Raw genomic sequence first — 23,106 nt, 5'->3', positions numbered from 1 at the left:
CTTGTTTGAGGGTAGTTAAAATTGCCAAAACTCATTGAGCTGAAAATTTAAAGCCAGAGCAGTCAGAATACAAAAGGAGTCATCAAAGATAGGAGATTGAACACCTGAATTTTCTTGCTATCTAAATTCCCACTGATTTAGAGAGGCATTCCTTTACAAAAGCAGATGTCCATACAAAGAGAGACACCACAACTATAAAATTTTCAAAGCAGAAAAACAGAAATGATGTAGTAGAGAACTTGGCAAGCCCAAGAAATAAAAGCTAAGTGGTCAGTGAAGTAAGTCATAAATTCAGTCTGTACTACAATAATCCTAAAAAGCTCAAAAATGGGGATTGACATTTAAGGGAGGCTAAAAAGAAGACGGTTGTTTGAAATTCTGTTTTAAAGTAGATAGAACCCTGGATTTACTCCCCCAGTTTATATCTAGGTGACTTTTCTTCCCCACCATCAGCCCAAAACTAGAAGTTGATTGCCTGGAGAGGCTACTACAGAAGTTCCCTAGGCTGGGGGAACACTAGACATAGTTGAAGGTGAGGCACTCAAGTGAAAATGGGAACTTCAGTGACAGTGATATTTATGTTCTAAATATTGAGGTTCTCAGGCCTCTTTTGTAGCTCAGCCTCAGCATATTAGAAAACACACTCAAGAAAAATATGAGAATCTGAGTGCTGAGAAATCTGATCAGCCCATGATAGTAAAATAAAATAAACTAAAAACAAGGGCAGCAAACCCCCAACTAGAACAGGTAAGAAGGCTCTGAGAGAGACGTCACCAAGGAAATTAGATTACTAGAGTAACACACTTAGGGAGTTAGATAGCTGAGGAAGTATTTGAGTTTGAATTTAGGGATAAATACATTGAAAACTAAGGAAACAAATAAACAAGATGCTTATTAACTCCTAGGATAATGAAAAGTTGAGAATGGAAGACAAAATAATCAGAGTGTGATACACATGTGAACAGCATTTACATGGTCAATAATAAATATAATAAACACTGAATACTGATTTATCCAAAAACTGAAATTATGACATAACTATAATTATAAAAGATACAGTGTATGAATGTGGGGTAGGCGAGGGATGGGGACAGGTAGTAAAAAAAATAAATCATCATGCAGAGAATAAAGTCTATAAATAATGATTTGTACTGAAAAATCAAGAAGTAACAGCATAAACATGTTGTTAGAGGTAAATGCCAACAAAAGAAACAGGCGAAAGAGTTGCCCCCAAAGAGGCATAAATGAAAAAGGACAGGAGGGGTAATGTGTGACTCTTCAAACCATATGCATTCAATAACTATGATTTTTAAAGTGTAATCAGATAAAGTAAACTAGTAAAGGTATTTGCAAGAGCATTTCAGGAAATTACATTGTAATGGATTGAAGAGTGAATGAATATTGAGACTGTTCTCGGGCAATTGAGTCGTGTAAGGAAGGGAATATTGGGGTAGGTTAGTACAGTTGCTTGATGGAAAGATTAGGATTGAGGGGAAAATTGTTTGTGTGATTATGGTGATTTAGGTAGCTAACTAATTGGTTAGTCAATTTGTTCAAGACAGGGATAAGCTTAAAGAGAAGAAAGCAGTCGAGAGAATTTGCTGAGGTGAGGGAATAAATGAGGTATCAGGGTCCCAGAAGAAGTGGTGGATGTTGAAATAAAAAACAAGATGAAAGGGTTAGCTTTGAAAAAGAAGAGGAACATCATTTTTTTTATGATGAAGGGAAGGATTATTAAAAGAATTTATGTCTGATAGCTTATGTTCAGCTATATTTTCTCATTGGCAGCAGTGGCTAAGTTCTCTGTTGTGGGACTGGGATATTTTTCATGATCTGAGATTGGGAGCCAACCAGACAAAAAAATGAAAGGAATGCTGAGTAGCAATTTTCAGAGCCCAGCTGAGGATGAAAATCAAAATGTATTTATTCGTCAGCCCGGTCTGCCATAACAAAATACCACAGACTGAGTGTCTTAAACAACAGACATTTATTTTCGCACAGTTCTGGAGGCTGGAAAGTCCAAGATCAAGGTGCCAGCAGGGCTTGGTCCCTGGTAAGCACACTCTTTCTGACTAGCAGACAGCCACCTTCTCACTGTGTTCTCACATGGCAGATTGAGAGAGCGCGAGCTCTCTGGTGTCTCCCCTTGTAAGGAACCAATTCTGTTGGATCAGAGCTCTTTCCTGTGACCTCATTTAACCTCAATTACTTCTTACTCCACATACAATAACATTGGGCGTTAGGGTTTCAGCATACAAGTTTGGGTGGGGACACAATTTAGTCTACCACATATATAATTCAGCACTGAGTTATCTTGCCATTTATACCCAATAGCCCAAGAGTAGGGGAGAGGACAGATGGTTAAGTTGATCTGAATTTGGGGACTAGCATGATCGAGGTGGCAAATGAGTGGAGGGGCTGGTGAAAGCAGGGCTAAAATGACTGTTCATGCATTCCAGGAAAGGAGAGGGAAGCCAGGAAAAGACTGGGTTTAGATTAGGGGATGGGCAGGGACTGGTAGGCTGGAAAGCCAACGGGACCCTTTGCATAGCATACCTTGAGTGGGTACAGTACTTTGTTGGGACATAACTTTTCATTTCTACACTTTCAACTTCATTGGCAATAAATGAGAATCAATCTGAAAAGAAAATTTAGGCTTATTAGTGGTAACAATCACCACCTTTTTCTTTCTTTTCAGACGACTGCATACATTGAACAAGTGTGCCTCAATGAAACTTGATGTGAACTTCCAAAGGAAAAAGGTAGGTGTCTACACCTTACTAAGATCATGGTTTATGTTAACAAAAGAAGTTTGCATTCATGGATTAAAAACAACAGGAACCCAAGCAAAATTCTGAAATGCCTGACCATCTATGTTTTCCAAATATCCCAGCTCATCATAACCATCATAAATAAGTCCCATTATAAATCCAGGCTAAGTTCCATTTGTTTCACCATTTCACTTTGTTTTCATTTTGATCAAAGAGTTTTGCTGAAAGATATAAAATGCCTTCTCTGTGGTCATCTTTTAGAAGTTTCTTTAGTCATAAGTATCCACTCCCCATCAATCTCAAGTACTCCACAGTGATGCGTAGATTAAGCGAATGCAGAAAAGAACCCGTGGGCCCGTGCCAAATGTCTTTTGCTTCATCCTGTTCCATAGCATTTTATTTCCAAGTACCCTGGAAGATGTGCTCATCCGCAGGCAGGTTCATTTCATAATCAGTGAAGGGTCGTGTGGAGTGTGGCAACAAGATGCGGGGCCTGCCTCCTCTATACCATCCCTCCCACTTACACTTCTCTCTGCTCACAAGGAATTTTGTTCAGTTTTAAGAGTCACTATGCTCCCTCCGTGTTCTAGGACTAGCATGTGCTATTCCCTCTGTAGGAATGAGACTGGACACTTCAGTTCTGAAATAAAGCTGTACTTTATTGAGCACTTACTGTTTTCGAGGAGCTATGTTATGTGCTTGCCATACGTGATCTCATTGAATCCATTGAGGTAGGATCTCTGTTTTCTAGACAAAGGAAATAAAACTTGAACGGGTTGTCATTTGCTCATGATCTTTAAGCTAGCGGGAGAACAGAGTTTCAAACTCAGGCATGCCTGACGCCAAAATCAAGGCTCCTAATAACCACTGTCGCTGAAAACCCTCCCTATCCCTCAGTGAATTGACCCTCTTGGGAAATTCAAAATTAAGATCGTTGACTACTTTTTTCATTTCACATCTCCAATATGTAACAAGTCAAGCCACAGTATATTTTGAAGAAGCAGAGAAAACATCTTTGAGTCGAAAGAAAGTGCTCTTTATCCTGGTCTACCCAGAGAAATCATTAAATCCAATGGATTTTAAGTCACTCTTGAGTAACCTGATCTTTAAAAAATAACTTGAATTTGAATTTCTATTCTAAAATAGCACCCAAAGGAAAAAAAAAAAAGCAAATGAATTTTGGTTGACCTCACCTTAAAAACAGTTTGGGGTTTGAGTAAGAAACCAAACATTTAAGCTAATGAGGTAAAATGGTGAAAAACAATATCCAGAGAAATATTAAAACATGAGCAATTTGTCTAGGCCAAAGACAAATTAAAAATGTGGAAATAAACGTCCCAACAGCTGTCTGGCTGAATAGACCCCTTGAAAAGTATACACACGATCTGAAGCGTGAGCATCAGATGTTGTTTTGGTCGTAACACATGGTTCTTATTAACCTAACGCAGCCACGCCTATGTGTCTAAAGCATGGCTGATCCATACGGCTTCCTAGACAGATCTGTGTAGCTGCAGTGTATTACAAAAGACAAAAACTAATGACATGATTTGTTTTCAGCCAAGTGGAGTGATCAGATTCTCACCCTATCACCAGCTTTTCAAAAACCCACACGTGAGATCAGCCAGAATAACATTTGTTAGGCTGGTTGTGTGTTACCTTCACAAAAGTTCCTCTGTAAATTGGTCACTTCAGTATTCTGACATTCTTAATTTATTCCTCACGTTGGATGTAGCGGCCCTTACCCTTACAGCCCCTGCTCAGCTAGAGGCCTCACAAATGCATGCACTGAAATAAAATACGGCTTTGCACTCAGTAAATTGAGAAGACATGGCCTGACTTCTCAAATAAATAATTTCAACATGTGGTCTTCACCACCTTGTGAATCTCAATAATGACCAGCATCTGGGGCTGTGGTCTAAGCAGTTATGCAGGAGACCGTGTGGGGGTGTGCATTCCTGTGTTCTGCCCCTTCCACAAGTCATAGGCTCACCCTTTATTTTACTGCACCAAAAAAATATACATACATAAATACAAGCTAGGACTAGGTCAAATGATCAAAGGTAGAAAGTGAAACGAGAAGAAGCACCATGTGACACTGCAGTCAACTTCGGAATTCGTTTAGTTGGAAGAAAAAGACAACCAGCAGCATTTCCTCTAGGTATGTCCCCATTTTAGGCAATCTAAGAAATAAAAATATAATCCTTATCTCTCATCTGCAGAGGCCCAGACATGATTCATTCTGTAGAATATCATCCCCAAATTGCCTAAGTGTCCATAGCCCCAGTGGTTCTTTCTCCCTTTGGGATCAATGAAAGGGCTACACGTGCTCACCTAGCAGTTTGTGTGGGCAGCAAACACCCACACAGAGCATGCTCTGTGCCAGGCGCTATCCCTCCCCGTGTACTCCAAGTCACGGATGCACAGGGAGTAACTTGCTCAAAGTCACGCAGAAATAGCAAGGTTTGACCCCAGATACTCTGGCACCAAAATGCCCCTCCTTGCCTTTCACAGAATTCACAGGGGCCCCTGGCTGGCTCAGTTAGTCAAGCATCTGACTCTTGATGTTGGCTCAGGTCATGGTCTCGCAGTTCATGAGTTCGAGCCCCGAGTCAGGCTCTGCACTGCAAGTACTAGGGATTCTTTCTCTCCCTCTCTCTGCCCCTCTCCTGGTCTCTCTCTCTCTCTCTCTCTGTCCCTCAAAATAAATAAATAAACATTAAAAAAAGAAACTTTAAAAAAATAACACAAAGGGGGCACCTGGGTAGCTCAGTCAGTTAAGCGTCAGACTTTGGCTCAGGTCATGTTCTCACGGTTTGAGGGTTGGAGCCCCGCATCGCATCGGGCTCTGTGCTGACAGCTCAGAGCCTGCTTCAGATACTATGTCTTCCTCTTTGTCTCTGCCCCTCCACCGCTCATGCTCTGTCTCTCCCCCAAAAATAAATAAACATTAAATTAAAAAAAAAATAACAAAAAAATTCAGAAATGTACTGGAGTCTGAGGGGACTTCTGGCACTTGGCCTGAGGCCTGGAAGAGTTTCCTCTGCAATACATACAATTATAATGTATTTTTATTGTTGTTTTTAGAAGAGGGATGTTTCTTGCCATCTGCACAGAAGTCCATGATTTATTTAATGTCCTTGTAGAAATGCAACTCTGGGTTTCTCACAGTGAATGTCCTTGCTCTGCTTTGCATTTCCTTCTCATTGGATTTCTTTTTTAAATTCTGAAGAGTTTGATGGGTTCACCCAAGAAAGAAAAACAAGTATGCAAACAGATGAGGATGGTGAAGCCTCATTCATACTTACTTGGGCACACACCTTTCTTGGACAACAAATGGCTACTTGTAAAGCCCCAGGAAAAATGAAATCACACCTGCCTCCCCCTCTCAAGATAGTAGCGCAAGATTTTCTCTTTGTGGGAGAGAAAAGTGATTTATCAGAGATTCAAGGTAACCTTCCCTGTCTCTGTGAGAGTCAAGTAGAGAAGAGTATTCTCAGTCTCGGCCACACACCTCACTGAGACACTTACTAAAACCCAGGTGGGAGGCATTTCTGGAGACCCTGAGGACACCAGCAGCTCCCCTGCCTCCGGCTTCAGACTCCTTCCCCTGCAGCCCTGCAAATGGTACATTCCAGCTTTCGAACAGGTGGACTCCACCACTCAGCTCCCGTTAACCTGAATGGAAGCTACACTTCTAAATTTCTACGTAACCGTGGATTAGCTGCCTCTTGCAGCTGTCGACCTGTGTGGGCTCCTGTTTCCAGTGTAAAGATCTGGCCAAATGCCATTAAAATAAAAAAATTAAAAAGAAAAAAAACACCTTTCTTTTGCAATGTCTGTTTGGCATTTGTCTCTGAGGAATATATAATTTCAACTCAGAATGTTCCCATTTTTCGGAAAAGCCAAAATATCAGCATTTCATCTAAAGTAAAAACTCCAAAGCACACACAGAGCTACTTGTTCTCAGAAAAAGTGTTTCTTCTTCATCATTACCTACAAAATTCACACTTGCTTCACGATGACCTTCAAACTCCCCATTGGTTAGTGTTTATGTGGTATGACTTTCGTTCAAAGTTAAAGTTGAGACCAAAGACTCCAGTAGGCTGTCTGTTAAATGAGGAAAGAGACGGACATATATGCTCACAAGGCTCTTCCCTACGATTTCCCAAGAGAGAAAGGCTGGCTTCAAACGGTTCTGGTTAAAGTTATAGTTTTAATAAAGCTCTCTGAATCATGACCAAAGGTGGAAAGCAACTCAGAAACCATGACTAATTGCCACCTTGCAGCCAGCATCTCGGGGCCTGGATGCTATCAGCATTTCAAAGGAACTGCAGCTGTTGTCCAGGAGCCCAGTCTCCTCTCCCCTCTACCCCCTCTGCTTTTCACACACACCCCAGTCTCTCCCTCCAAATTAGACGCTTCCCACTAGCTCCAAACAGCAGAGTCAAAAGAGAAAAAAATTACATCGTATTCCAGCATTCGCTTGACTGGAGAGTATTACAGTCTCAAATTGAAGATAATTGCAGGTGCATATCCTAGAACCATTAGATTTTTGAGTTGGAAGGGATGTTCCATCATCTCCTCCAGCCTCTCATCCACTACAGGATTTACTTCCGAGAGCCTTGCTCATAGCCCACTCAGCCTCTGCCTGTGAGCATCTAGCCACGATGAGTTTGCTGCACTGCAGGGCAATTTATTTTCTTTCTAATTACTGGAACTCTTCCACACAGTAAGCCGAAAGCGGATTTGATGTAAACTCTCGCCCATTGGATTCTAGCTCTTTTCTCTGCAGAAGCACCGAGGGCTCACTTTTCACACAGCAGCCCATCAGCCTCTAGACTGGGGGTCCGCAAACCACTGTTCCTGTTTTTGCAAACAAAGTGAAACTTGCATTAGAACACTCATTCTTCTGGCTCTAATAGCAGAGTTGACCAGGTATGACAGGGATCACATGGCCCAGAAACCTATAATATTTACTGTCTGACCCTTTACAGAAAGTTTTCTGACCTCTGCTCAATCTTGAACAGTTTCTCAAACTGTCTATGGTGAGTGACTTAGGGTTTTTTGTTTGTTTATTTAATTTATTTTTACTTCATGAAATTTTATCTCATTAAGAGGCCACCATTCAGTTCTGTTAAGGTCTTTATACATCCCGATATCACCAGTCTCTAACAACAATAAGTAGCTTTACATTGTACTTTAAGGTTTACGTGGCATTTTCACATATAATCTCCTTTGGCTGTGTTGACAAATCATACTGGATTTATATTACTATTTTTCCCATTTACAACTGAGATAGTTGACTCTCAAAAAGGGTACCTTGGTCAACATTACTTAGTGAATTACCTAACATGAGTTCTCCTGGCTCATTCAAGTTATTCTTAAAATTGACATAACTTGGAGGCATCCTCCAGAGAGCTCTCCTGTAGTTGCATTCAGCCTTTTGACCACACTCTTTGGTGTGAACTACTCAACCAGTTACCAAAAGAACTCTCTATAGCATCCAACACGGTTAGCCATCTTGGTCACAACGATATCGTGAGAATCTCTTGTCAGTTCTTTTGCTGAAATCCAGACACTCTGTGTCTGGATTTCCATGGTATACTAAACCATTGAGATGGGAGATTAAAGTTTGTCTGGTGTGTCTTTTTCTCATAAATACATCTGACTCCTAGAGATTTCCATTTTGCATTCCTAAATAATCAAGCTATTTGTTTTTAAGCCTCAAAAAAATTATCAAACAGAGGAGACCTCAATATCTCTTAATCAGTACACTTCCACAATTACTGGAGAGTCGGCTGTGTGCACGTTAAGTCTGCTGGGCCCTGAGTGTTTAGAAAAAAAAAAAAAAAAAACTTAAACTCTAATACAGTATGTTTTTCATATTGTCAGTCACGACATGTTGGTGAGCTGTGAAACAATTTTGGTGGGTAACAGACAATATTAAGAAAAATGGACTAAACTAGATTATAAAATATGAGTAAAAACAAGGATAATATTTATATCATGAGCTTGGTTATTTATTCGTTTGTATGTTTGTTTATTGTAACATGTGTGTGCCTTAAGTTGTGATGGAAAGTTTCTTATTGTATGTCACTATCAATAGGTTGAAAGATTGTGCCCTGGTGGAAAAACCAGACAGAATCAAGTCACTGCCCTTTGGGACATACTATGATAATCATATGCACAGGATGCTAAAGGAGAATGGGTGTTTTTTTTCTTTTTTCTTCGTTTTGTTTGTTTGTGTTTTTTGCTTTGGTTTTCATTTGTTTGTTTGGGTTCAAAAGATCTAAATACTGCAAAATTTCCCTGAACTGCTGGCCGTGTTTTCCAGGAATTTACCACTTTTTCACATGCCTTGGTTGGATTGTAAATACCTTCCTGTTGCCCAAAGCTAGTATAATAAACCCTTAGAGTCTAGCAGACGGGGGCAAGCTTTCCATTGCCAGTCCACAGTGCCCAGCTTGGCATCTTTTCTTGACCAAAATAAAGGAATCCTTATCCAACTCGTATGTGGTTTTCCAGCATCAGTAACTGAGTTTGGGCTAACTTGAGAGACATCATTGGAGCCCACGCTAAATATCGTAGTTTCTATTTAAAATATATACATTTTCTTTAAAAATATATCCTTTCTTTGCCTTCTCAAAACATATTTGCTAAAAGGGCTTTTTCAGAATGCTAACTTAATATCAGCTTCTTTTCACTAGCTTCCTGAAATATGATCTGAAAATCCAGTGAGCTCACCCTTCAACCTTTATGGTGCCTGATACATAAGTGGCTCTCAAATGTCATGTCTTACTGTGTATCAATCACAGAAAAAGAGAACTCTAAAATGCTATAAAGAAAGTATAACTTTGATTCATCACCCGAGACCCTTTCCTTTTTTCCTACGTGTACATCTTTTTAAACTCTTTTGCCAAAGCTTTATATGACTTTTTTTTAAACTGAAAGCTAATTTCCCACTGTGATCCCAAGGCAATGGAATTCTCCATTAGTACCTCAGTTTTTACTTTCTTCCACCTTCCACCATATGTGAATGTAACCGCTGTACATGAATGTTCAAATTTGTCAGTTAGTCCAGCCCATGTGAATCTAGATTTTCAAGAAATAAGTGAGAATAGGGAGATGGCAATATTTATTGCCTGAACATCTATTTACTTTTTCTTGAAAGGAGAATATATCGCAAAGTTAAGGGGGGTTAAAGTAGACATTAGATATGTAAAAAGATAGGTAAGCAATCTTTTTAGATAGACAATAAGTAGATAAGCAATTTAGCCAACACTGGAAAATAACAAATACTCCTCTAATGAGGGCCTACTAAATGCATTATTTCATTTAGCTCCCTCAGCAAACCCATGAGGCAGAACCTGCTTTTAGTACCATTTCATGAGTTGATGGAAACTTTGGAGAGAAGAAGCAATTTGCAAGCAATCACCTAAACTCTTAACTGATACTACTAGAATTTGGAACCAGGTCTTAGAACCAGATGTCAAAGTAAAATAAATTTAATTCAAATAACAAAACAGTATTGAGCAGTTACTATGTGCTTGACGTTGGAGAGGTTATAAATGTGATTAAGACACAGAAACACAAGCCCTTCTCTTGATGAGCTTACCTCTAACGACTGAGAGTGGATTCGAGCAGCATGAGCTCAAGTTATCATTAGAGTAAGTGCTACAACACAGATCTAACCCAAATGCTGTAGGAGCTCTGGGCTGGAAGTAGTCATTGCCTTGGAGCAGTGAGGGAAGGCTTCAAAGAGAACGGGCCAGGGAGCGGGGAAACTGGGAGGCATAACTAAAGTGAGACAAGAACAGGACACTGCAGGCTGGTTGAAAGGGCTTTGAATGGTCGTGCTAAAGACTTCTAGGAAGGCCAAGGGAAGCTGAAGGCTTTGAAGCTGGAAAATTACATGATCATATTTGGATTACACTGTGGAAAGCTGTTTAGATGGGAAAGATGCTGGAGACAAGGATTCTAGCCAGGCTTTTACTGTAACGGACCCAGACAGAGGTGCCAAGGGCCTACACAAAGGGAATGAGAGGGAAGATGTGAAGGAGGGAACGGATTTGAAAGTCACTTCAGAGTTGGGTCTTGGTAACATGCAGGATGAGGAGGGGGAAGAAGCTGATGAATCCACTCATCTTGGAGGGAAATTATTATTTTTTGCCCTAGGTCCGGGTCTGTCCTGGGTCACAAGGGTTGGCAAAGGTAAACGAGGACATCTCTGGCCTCAAGGAGCCCAGACTCTCATCTCTCAGGGGGTTTCTACTCAGGCAGCACCCAGACAGGAAAAAGAAGTGTGTGAGGTGCAGAGTGTGAGTCAGGGCAGAGCACTGGGGGCTCAGCTGCCCGGCAATGCATGTCCTGCGAAAAGGCATTTAGATTCAGAGTTGATCAAAAACAAGCAGGCTGGCCAAGCAGAGCCGGCTGGATTGGACTCTCCTCAACTAGTGATCTCTGTAATGGCTCGCGAGTTTCTACTTAGAGGAATTCAGTGGATAATTTTGGCATTAATTTGCGCAGGGAATACATGGTAAGAATCAGATTTGGGAGACTAAGGTAAGGAGTGTTACTTTTGAGATAGATTGACTCTGAGGTTCAGAAGAGGGAGGCTGGAGGGGCGCCTGGATGGCTCAGTCGGTTAAGCGTCCGACTTCGGCTCAGGTCATGATCTAACGGCTCACGGGTTAGAGCCCCGCATCACACTCTCTGCCTACAGCTCAGAGCCTGGACCCTGCTTCAGATTCTGTGTCTCCCTCTCTCTCTGTCCCTCCCCCACTCTCTCCGCCCCCCCTTTCTCTCTCTCTCTCAAAAATAAAAACATTTTTAAAAATTAAAAAAAAAAAGAGGAGGGAAGCTGGAACTATGGTCCTGGGGCTCAGTGAAGAGGTTTCAGGAAAGAAGTCGGTGCCTTTGATGGCAGGATTAAGTTTCTGAAAAAGAGAGCTGCAGGTGTTTTATATTTAGATGTCTAGTCAGATGGTAATTACACCTCTTCGTAATCAGTCAAGGAAAACTTCTCAGAGAGGAAGGAAGGACTCAGAACCTCTATGAAAATTAAAAGGAAGAAAGCTCAGCAGGTTGAGAAGAGATCCTGTAGGCACAAGGGAGGAGGAGGGTGTGGGGGACAATGAAAGATGGTGGAAGGACCGTGGGACAGCCAGAGGGCACGCGTGGAAGGAAGGGAAAAGAGGGGGAGTACCGTGCCTCTGTGCTCACCCGGTTTCCCACTGCATCCATGCTTCCTGGAAGCGAGCGTCATCTGTAATGTTTTTCAGGGTGACGACTCAGATGAGGAAGATCTCTGCATCAGCAACAAATGGACTTTCCAAAGAACCAGCCGCCGGTGGTCTCGCGTGGACGACCTGCACACACTGTTCCCCGGAGGAGACAGAAATGGGTCATCGGGAGACATTAGGATGAGGAACACCACCAGCAGTGAAAGTGTCCTCACAGACCTGAGCGAGCCCGAGGTCTGCTCCATTCACAGTGAGAGCAGCGGAGGGAGTGACGGTCGCGGCCAGCCGGGCAGCCACAGCGCGGGCCGCGAGCCGTTCGACTGCCCCGGCCAGTCCTGCCCCGACAGCCCAGTCATGCTGGACGCCACGTTTGTCAGCAGCAGCCTCCCACAGTCCCCCAGAGACGTTCTCAGCTACCCCCTCCACCCAAAGAATGAGAAACCCACCAGGACCAGAGCCAAATCATTTTTGAAACGTATGGAGACACTCCGAGGGAAGGGAGCGCACGGAAGGCACAAGGGGCCGGGGCGGACCGTGGGCTTGGTGATCAGCGGGCCCGTGCTGCAACAGGAGCCAGAGGCCTTCAAGGCCATGCAGTGCGTCCCCATCCCGAACGGGGATCTCCAGAGCTCGCCCCCTGCTGCCTGCACCAGAGGGCTCCTGAGCTCCGGCAAATGGAGCGGAGAAAGCAGCCAGTCGTTAAACAGCGGTAGCGGGGTGAGCACGCCCGGCCCCAAGGAACGGAAAAGCCAGGAGGCCAACAAGCGCGGGGGCATGTACTTGGAAGACCTGGACGTGCTGGCCGGGACGGCACTGCGGGACACAGGCGACCAGAACCACGCACACGAGTTCCATTCCCAGGAGAACTTGGTCGTGCATATTCCCAAGGATCACAAACCAGGAACGTTCCCCAAGGCACTCTCTATTGAGAGCCTCTCGCCCACAGACGGTAGCAATGGGGTTAACTGGAGGACCGGTAGCATCTCCCTGGGCAGACAGCAGGGCCCTGGTGCCGGGGAGCCCAGACTCATGGCGTCCTGCCACAGAGCAAGTAGAGTCAGTATCTACGACAACGTCCCGGGCTCCCATTTGTACGCCAGCACAGGAGACCTTTTGGACTTGGAGAAAGATGACCTCTTCCCTCATTTAGATGACATCTTGCACCACGTCAATGGGCTCCAGGAGGTAGTGGATGACTGGTCAAAGAACGTCTTGCCTGAGCTGCAAACACACGACGCACTGGTTGGAGAATCTGGATTATGCCCCTTTCCATCGCCTAATCAGATCACCTTAGATTTCGAAGGCAACTCAGTCTCCGAAGGTCGGACAACACCCAGCGATGTGGACAGAGCATCTCTTAATGAGTCGGAGGCCACTGGGGTCAGGGAAAGGAGGGATTCTGGTGTAGGGGCCTCTCTGACCAGGCCAAACAGGTTGGTGGCATGATTTTCAATCATCTCGTAATAATCATGGTGTCTTTATTTAAGAAACGTTTAAAGAGCACATACTAAATGCCTGACCCTGTTTGAGGTGATACACAGGATTAGGCTATTCGAACACAAGTATATCTTTTGTGACAAATATTATGGGGATTGAATCCGTGTCAACTCACATTCATTTCTCTGAGTGTTTATCCTTTAATTCGATCTCAGTTTTACTAAATATATATATATATATATATATATATATATATATATATATATACATACATACATACTGAGTATACATTGAAAGCATTATGCTAGGCACCATCAGGGATCACTGGTAAGGGAGCCCCAGGTACTTCCCATGTCCTTGCTGCAGTATTAATTAAACAGCTCCACCTCAAATTTTAAAAGTTTTTTTTTTTAATCCTATGAGAAATTTCTGAGACGCAAGGGTGCATACTTCATAAGTTTATTTTGGCTTTAAAAAATGCCCATTACAGGGTACATTAAAGCTGTTTTACAAAGAGCATTTCAGAAGCACCCTTGAAAAATGGACCCGGAAGAGCTTAAAGCAGTAGAAACAGTAATACTGTACCTGCCGCTGGGCTCTTGTTGAGACAGACATGTGTCCTGTGGTTCCCTAATGTGTTGTCACTTCAGGAGTGCGTCTTCATCTGTGCCTGCCACCTTCAGGTTCCATCTCAACAGCAAAGGAGAGTTAGAATGCAGACAGGACGGCAGTGTGAAATGTTCTACAGTTCCGGAACATTCCACATCTCACTTTCCGTCTCGAGCTCTCTGTCTGCGTCTCTCTCTCCCTCCACACACACTTACACATACACCGTCTCAGCCGCTTTCAACACTTTGGGAGCAAATTTAGGAATAAACAAACAAATAAAATGTATTATGTCACTTATTTAAAACCTCCCAACAAAACAGAGAATGACCTTTTCCATTATCAGACTTGAAAAAAAAAAAAGTTTCTTATGTTCATTCTGTACATTGGCACCTCCTGTTCCATTTGCTTTGTGATTTTCTTGGCTCGAAAACTATTTTGATTAGCTACTTAAAAGTTAGTAACATCCTGTGTTTTCCAATGACATACCCACTTTGTGACTGGCTTCTCTGACGGTCTTTCCGGTAAAGGCGACTCCGATGGAATAGTTTCCAGCTATCGCACCAGCCTCAGCCGTCCACGGCACCCCACATCAGCAACCAGACAGCTGGCCAGCTGAACCTGCTCCAGCGTTTCTCACTGCTTCGCCTCACGGCCATCATGGAGAAGTACTCCCTGTCCAATAAACACGGCTGGACGTGGTGCGTAGTGTGGTCACTTAGGAGGGGATCGTTTGTTCGAGAGCTAAGTACACAGTTGCCAAAGCTTCAGTATTTAAGTTCTGATTTCTGAAGAAGCCATTCGTTCCGATCTCCTGGAAATCATGCCGGAGCTCTGCCTTACTGTCTGCCTTCTGTGCTGCCGCAGCGGGGACGTGATGTCGCCTGCAGGAAGCATTGCTTTATCTGTAGCTCTCTTGTTAGTTTCCAGGGAAAGCAGTCAGGCTCCAAGAAGGAAACAAAGACCAGCAAATGGTGATTAATAGTGAACAGAGGAATTAAAAATAAACTGGCCATAAAATAATTCTGGCAGCTTGCAAAGAAACAGCTGTCACTCGTACCTTCTGGAGCAGGGCAGAGCTCAACACTTAGAGCGTTGATTCATTCAAAGAGCATTTGATTCTTCAACTACATTTCTGCGTTTACCACACTGGCAAATAAGAACAAGAATATGCAGTAAACCTTTATAGTAAGGAATTGACAGAAGCGTGTGTTGAAACCTTAAGTAAGTCCCTATTTTAGATGAGTTGATGGATTTGAAAAAATATAAAATACGTCATTAATCGTCTTATGTTATATATTATGTATAGAGAAGAATCGAAAGTGCCTTTATAAAAATATTTTAGGAAGTTATAAATTGCAGAGTCAAATCAATATATGCTTGTATTAAAATTTCCTTTAAAAAGTTCGACCGGTTCTAGAAAAGTAAGAACATAGCCAAGAAGTGCTTCATCATCTCTCCCCTCCTTTCTCCTCCAAACCCAACTAAATTTCTTCTTCTCGTAGTTTTTAAATTTCTTCTGTCTTACTGGGGACAGTAAGTGTCATTCACAATTAAACTGGAAGGTTGTCCACTTGACTTGAAAACAGAGCCATAAATCCATCCCGCTAACATGAATCATGCTGTTTAATAGTTAGACATCTAACATAGGCAAGGGGCACACACAGTATTTCCATGTAATGTGATTCATTAAGGGAGAGATGTTGAATTCCCCCTGTGTCTGTTGGTTGTTCCAACAAAAGCTTGGCTTCCCTCTTGCTTGCTTTCACAGCCTCTCCCCACAGGCTGCCCCAAGAGGCTCGCGTGACCTGGTTTCTGTGAATTCTAGGTCAGTTCCAAAGTTCATGAAGAGGATGAAAGTTCCTGATTACAAAGACAAGACTGTCTTTGGTGTTCCCCTCATAGTTCACGTTCAGAGAACGGGACAGCCCCTGCCTCAGAGTATTCAGCAAGCACTCAGATACCTGCGTAGCAACTGCCTCGATCAGGTATGGTTGGACATCCCAAACACAGGCGTGCATGTATGGAATGCCGGACCAAGTCCGATCCCTCCAGTATCAGATAAGACGTGCCTTACCAAAAAGAAAAGGCACTGTGATCTTTATATGTCAGCATTGAATTTGACCAGGTTACATCCTTATCAAGCTATTTGAAGGTATTTCCTCACTGGCAACTTGAATGAGGTCCTGAGTGAAAATTCATGTTAATAGCTTCTACCTGTGCTGGCAAATTTACATTCCCCAGAAACTGGGAGTTATGCTTTACACTGCATTTCCTTTTAATTATTGGCCCACTGCCGCCACTGTTTTCACAGCATGGTTTCATCCCTTTTCATCATTCTTTCAGCACCATGACCAGGAAAACTTAAACCAAAGATGAATTAATTTATATCTTTTTAAATGTGCAAGTAAATGTTGAAAATGATGTCAGCTAAGTCAAATATCCCCTCATCCTGTAGAGTTGATTAAAATGCTAAATAAAATATTCAGAGATCGATTTCTGTCTCCAGGACTGTTTGGGAACTACCATAATGGTGGCCTATGATTGGACCCAGAGTGCATTCCAGTCTGTAATTTACTAGGCCAACCCATTGCTCCTCCAAACTAATACCCATTAGTTTCTTAAATATCCTGCCCCCCAAAAGAGCCATATTCCCACTTGATAAATTATACCCTTGAGTAGTGGGGGTATTTTCAGGTAAGTCTTCTACAGTGGCTTTTGTGCATCATACCCTTTAATACCATGTGAATAATCCATGCCCACCTAAGATTATTTGCACCTTTTAATGATTTATCCTTGGCCTTGGCCTCAGTGAATAGGAATGAGCTGAGCTACATGAACTCACAGATCCTGGCTATTTATGCTTGTATCTACCCCAAAACTGAGATCACAGTCAGAATCAGGATGGTCTCTTGATGAATCAGATACCACTTTTCAATGGAGCTAATAGAATAGGAGTAACTTCTTCATATGATGCATGATCCCCTTTTTGCCTCCCCACTCCTAATTTAGAGAATATACAAGTACACATTTCTTCCATTTATTTCGATGGCATAGTGGAGGGCAGGAGTGGCTGCTGTTACTGTCATGGTGAGGACTATTGTGTTTTGAGAAATGGCTTTAGTAGCTTCCCTGTTATTTCTCAGAAAGAAGGGAAACAGACCACTTTTCTATAACTGTGGTGCTCAGCAGATACCCCAGCATTAACTGACTTGTGAATAACATTTGAATAGAGCAAACCAATGAATCCAGTTACTTAAGCATTATTATTATTTTTTTTAATTTTAGAGCTTTTACCAAAACTGCACACCAATCAAAGGTGGATCATCTATGAATATCACAAAACCCAAGATTGTGTTTTGTGGAGGGTAACCTTTTTTTTCAGACACCTGTTTTTCCAAGCTTCTCAGTTTTCCTAAGGGTTTACGAGATGCGTCCCTCCTCTTGGCTAATTTCCTTAGAGTTTTTGGCTCTGCCTTTTCCCAAGAACAAAAAATATTTTGTTCTAGACATTCTAATGCGTGGCCAGTGAATGCTTCTCAGCAAAAGCTCTATCAAGGGAAAACAGTGTTTGTTCAGGAATACCTAAAGCAAATGCAATCCATCTATGCAATTGGCTCAATAATAGTAACATTTCTTGATGCCCAGCATGTTCTCAGCATCGTACTGAGTGTTTTACATTCACTGCCTCATTTAATGCCATATCCACCCTGGGTGGGGTTGTCCCCCAGGTGGCAATGGTGGAGCCAACACTCGCTTGAAAAGCCAACTCCAGAGTCCAGGTTTTTAAAAACTCCACTCTGCTGTCACCTGTTAGAATTGCTTGTCCCAGTGGATCTAGGGTGATGCCATCTCCAGCATCAAGGGACACTTTGAGAAATAGCTCTAAACAACTCATTGATGAATGCATCATACCCTTTGTGCATCATACCCTTTGTTTGTTGATGATGTTGGTTATTACATGAGGTGGTAGCCTTTCTGTGATAATGGAAGAATCTTTTTCCGGCCCCAACACCTGAAAGCATTGTGTTTCTTTTGGATGATGAGTCTGTTTGTTTAGCTTTTTTAATATTAAAAACAACTGGGTATTTTTTCCTCTCTATATTAGCTGCTAGAATGATCGGAGCCAAATGTATATTCTGCCTGTTATAAATATATGTAAATATTTGGCATGAATTTTGTACGTCCACCTCATTTCTGGCTGCCCTTTTCATCTTTATTTTCCTTTTGCTCAAATTTTCTTATCTTTTATCTTCAATTTAATTGTATCTTACACATTTTAGAGATCATTATAGGTCACCTTGAATTCTTTCTTGAACAAAGTTGGATGGGAGTAAATGAATTACACTACCACTGTTCTACTCACTCCTTTAGTGTAGACTGGAAACCACTCAGGACCCCTGTAGATTCTGAATCATGGACGGCATCAGTAAGACCACTGTTACTGGGTCTAGTCTCCTATCTGAAGGAAAAGTCATACAAATCAAGAGAAGGATGGTGGGCACCAAAATCTCCTCAATCCTGGCTCACTGGCTTATTCCCGGTCTCCATATCAAGCCTCTAACTGTGTTTTAAATCTGGAAGAATGCCTTACTGAGAAAACAGTGTGCTGGCAAACCATTGTGGGCAAAAGACTGATTTTGAGGACATAAATACCGATTATAAATGTAACCAAAATGAATGAGGCAACCCTCTCTTGTATCAGTCAAAAGTAAGAATCCATAAAATGTCAACGGGACTTTCCCCAGAGCCAGTTAGGACTTCATGAAGCCCTCCACACCTGCAGAGCTCCCACCTTGTAAGTCCCTCCCCTTCACCATCACAGAGTGTGGAAAGCACACAGAGACACCCCCCCCCCACTCTGGTCCCAGTGAAGAAGGAAGGTGGCAATAACAAGGGCACAAGGGAAAACCAGACAAACACATGGAAAATTAAAACCAGGCTTAAAAGGAAGACTATTCTAGAGACTCTAAGAGCAAACAAAAGCACATAAAAGTGAATGAATCAGTAAAGAAAGAGGGGACAAGAGTAAGAGGGAAGGAACATGCATCACTCTAGACTGTTCCTTCTTCACCAGTAGCACCTCCTTAGAACCGAAAAGTTTTAGGTCTGCACAGGATCTTGAGATCTCAGCCCCTGAGTCATAGGAAACCAGAGCATCCAGAACATCCTTTCTCTTCTCATCCTTTCTGGCTTCTGTGCTGCCTCCCTTCACATGGTTCCCTTGAACCACCATCCAAGACTCTCCCAAGGCTTTGCCCTGGACCCCGGGGAAGGAGGCTTCTTACCATGAGCTAGACCCCTTTTCCTCATGCTAAGCATTCACCTCAAACATAAGCATTCATCACCAACAGTTGAGCGCAGCCCCCCAGGGCCCTGAAACATTGCCAACATTTCCCCTTCTACACTCCCAACTGCAGAACAGTTTATAGATGATGAAACACAGTGTATCCATTTTCACCCTTGCAGCTGGCCGTAGATGAAATAAGGAAGTTCAGCCTTCAATTATGAACCATTTGTATTCAGACATAGCAGTGTGTGAGAGGAGCCTTGCTTTGTTGGCTGAGCTTTTATTTCTGCCCTAAATCAGTGGCGCACAGAAGCACAGGTTATGCCCATCCTGATGAATGTGAAGCCACCACAGAGAGGAGAGGCAAAGCCTGCAGTGCTCAGAATCAGAACCCGCCCCTCCTCCCTTCCCCCTCCCCCCCCGCACCCCCACACCCTGTACTTAGGAACCTTTCTCTTTCTGCATAAAACCAACCTTTCTTCATTAGCTGAGCACATTTCTGAAGAAGAGGAAATGGAAGTCCTGATAAACATCATTAAGTATTGAATGGATTAGCATAAAAAGGATGCCAAGTAGGAGATTTAATGTTATTTAGATGAAATTTGAATTCTAATGCAGCACTCATGCCCGACCTCTCATTCTAATGGAACAGTAAGTTTTAGAAGCCCAATTATTCTGGGAAGACACTTCCTACTCAGTGCAGGTGCCCTGTACGCACTGCCTGTTCATCATGGTCCTGCTGTCTACCTCAGATGACATAAATGATGCTCTGGGGCCTCTCTAGGTTATACTTTGAGTCTGCTTTCTCACAGCTGGGATTTTAGGTGGAAGACAAAAGAGAGGAAAGTAAAACCGGACCAAGGGAACGCTCGCCACTCACCCTTTTACTTGTGAAAGGACAGATCCCATGCAAGAGGCTTGTGAAATGAACTCTGCATTGCTGACCACTAGTCTTACCGTCTTGGAGAGGGTGTTGGAGCCGTGCTTTAGCGGCACACAAGAACGGGACCTGCTGTGGAGCCTGCAAGGCCTCGTGCGAAATGAAAACTTGAGCTTCTTTGTTCATAACTTATTAAGAATTTCAAGATGGTGACAGCAGAGAATGAAACCAAGCATGGGGCCCTGTGTGACTACCAGCAGTGACAGGCGCAGAGGCAAATGAAAGACATTTCACACTCTTTGGGTCTTCCTCATAATGAAGCTGAGGGATCTGGGGCAGCCTCCCATCCACAGTGATGACAAGGCTGCCCTTAGAAGCGACAGCTTTAACATGGTTTCTTCGGTTCTCTGTTTTCACCCAGGAAAAAAAAAAAAACAACTTTTTTTTTCACCAGAAGTGCAAATTTCATCACTCCTCTGAAAACTTTTCAAAGAAATGATTATTGCCAGTCACTCACACCAGCCGCCATGGTTACTTAATGAATGTAGGTGGACTTCTCCTTATTCTCAGGGTCTCTACACCATCAGAAGAATCTTCTAGTCACTGTGTCCTGGGAATTTTCCACTGCAAGGAACAGAAGAAGACAGTCCCAAAATGGCGCACCCAATAGGAAATCCACGAGCTCCTGTAACAAGAAGTCAGGAAGTAGAGTGGCTCCAAGGTTAGTTTTTTCATCAGCGTAGGGCTAAGGTTGAAGACAGGGGTTTCTTTCTGCCTTTCCCTTCTGCCATCCTGAGCTACTACATCTGGAATCTGGTCTGAGTTCAGACCACCTTTTCCTTATTAAGTTTAGGAAAGAAATTTCCTTCTGTGCTTCCAACAAAAATCCACAGATCCCACAGATATTTCCCACATCCCTGGAAGATAAGGGTGGGACGGGAAGGTTATTGTCAGAATTTGAGGCAGAACAAATAAATACCTGACTGCCCTCTGGACATCCTGTGAGATCTAAGTCAGAACAAGCAGCTGAGAGCCTGCAGCTGGAGAGCTCCAGACATGTCTAAAATAATTAAAATAACAATATTTGCTGAAACTAGAAAGAAACTTGGAAACGGAACAATACGAGGAAAACATTGCTGGGATGTGTTTGTACATGCACGTCGGTCCTCACCCAGAGATGAAGCCAGCAAGACTCGGGATGCTCGTAATTTACCCACAAACACCTATCTGCTCTATTCTTGATAGATTCCAATCAATAGTCCTCTGCTGCTAAGAAAATAACAGGAATTCTCAGGCGGAATAATACCAACTCACAGGAGGATAAATGTTTGTGAGTCATACTTCACAATTCACCCTCCAGGCACTTCGATTCTGAGAACTCCCGTGGAGCACAGCCCCGTGGCACCGTCCTGGGCCTCCTTCCAGAGCTAGAGAAGTCGAGAATGTAACCAGGCTGAGGATGGACCTCACTTTAGTAATCGTTCATCTGACACCTTGAATTTCTCTTTCGACAGTACGTGCTTTCTTCTCATGCGCTTTGATGAAGTTTGGAGCAGTTGCCAGAGGATGATAAATGTCCTTTGCATTCTTGAAGCAGTCATCTAAGTGCTGCGAAGTTTTGCATTTTCTAGACATTCCAAACTTTAAGAAATAAAAAAGAAAGCAATTAATGTTTTCAGTGACAATATGCCTGAATATTCCTGATCTGTGGAATTAGGGTGCTAAGCCTGGGAATGCAAAAAAAGCGTTACTAAGGATTCGGTTCTTATTGCCACAAAACGTAGCAGCGTATGATGTCCTCTGCGATCCATTCCGCTGACGTGTACAAAACCTGAGTATTCTCTCATTGCTCAGACTTCTCCCCTTGCTGTCACTGTACTTTAAAGGAATTAGGACAGCTCTCCATTTAGAGCAATAACCAGGAGAGCTTTCCTCAGACACCTGAACTTGAGTCAAGCCTGGCCTGGCACACGGAGCAGCCGCTGACATGGCCTGAAAGTTTCCCCAGGCTCAGGGAGGAGGAGCCATGGCTGACCATGGCTGACCGGTGTGCGGCTGCTTACCTGTCTGACCACTCAAAATCTCCCCACCTTTTTGGAAGTGAGCCAACCTGTGAGCCCTTCAGGAGTGAGAAGAGTAGAGATTGAGGGTTGAATGAACGACCGAGTTTGAGCAACTCCGGGCCCTACAGGCACTTAAAAATAGCTGACATGCTGGGGCACCTGGGGGGCTCAGTCGGTTAGGCGTCTTGATTTTGGCTCCGGTCGTGATCTCATGGTTTGTGGCATCCAGTCCCCCATTGGACTTTGTGCTGACAGCACAGAGCCTCCTTGGGATCTTCTCTCTCCTTCTCTCTCTGCCCCTCCCCTGCTCACATGCACGCAAGCACACACTGTCTTTCTCTCTCAAAATAAATAAATGAACGTTAAAAAAAAAAAAATAGCAGACATGCAAATTCACTGTAAACCAGGGGTCCCAGAGAAATTCAGTCGTTTCTTGGGTAGAGGCAAGTCCAGAGTGCAGAGCCTCTTGAGGGGCCAAGAGTGTAACCTGCCGACCCTGGCAGGAATCTCCATTCTCCTGGGGCTCTGCTCCACCTCAACTCATTCCTATTAGGAGCATTATCTCCTTGGTTCCTTACTGCTCCATTTCTCCATTTACATGTCAAAGAGAAGAGGAATCTAAGCCCTACATAAGACAATGCCTTAAAGTGAAAAAAATACCACCCAGGGATCCTCACTAGAGCCACAGCTTTATGCACATAATAACTAACCAGGTAGAATAATGGGTGCTAAGCATCATATGAGAAACCTACATAGGGAGGATTACAGGGGTTCCAAAGGAGAACAAGAAATAAGACCCTTAAATCAAAATACATGT

General features: G+C 43.0%; 1 protein-coding gene across 10 annotated transcripts in view; it reads left to right on the top strand.

Moving 5' to 3' along the window:
- STARD13 (StAR related lipid transfer domain containing 13) overlaps positions 1-23,106 on the top strand; it is a 537,950-nt gene that overhangs the window by 497,100 nt on the left and 17,744 nt on the right. For 8 of the 10 annotated variants that reach the window (XM_015070990.3, XM_053214230.1, XM_053214222.1 and 5 more), the window contains 4 exons: positions 2,699-2,762; positions 12,053-13,446; positions 14,587-14,757; positions 15,828-16,044. In XM_015070990.3, coding sequence (XP_014926476.2) covers positions 2,699-2,762; positions 12,053-13,446; positions 14,587-14,757; positions 15,828-16,044 — 1,846 coding nt within the window. The remainder of the gene's footprint in view (positions 1-2,698; positions 2,763-12,052; positions 13,447-14,586; positions 14,758-15,827; positions 16,045-23,106) is intronic. The other 2 variants (XM_053214208.1, XM_027064666.2) reach the window with 1 other exon arrangement.

The sequence above is a fragment of the Acinonyx jubatus genome, chromosome A1 (assembly GCF_027475565.1).
Source record: "Acinonyx jubatus isolate Ajub_Pintada_27869175 chromosome A1, VMU_Ajub_asm_v1.0, whole genome shotgun sequence".
NCBI classification, from domain to species: Eukaryota; Metazoa; Chordata; class Mammalia; order Carnivora; family Felidae; genus Acinonyx; species Acinonyx jubatus.
This window is presented reverse-complemented; position numbering and strand designations above follow the sequence as displayed.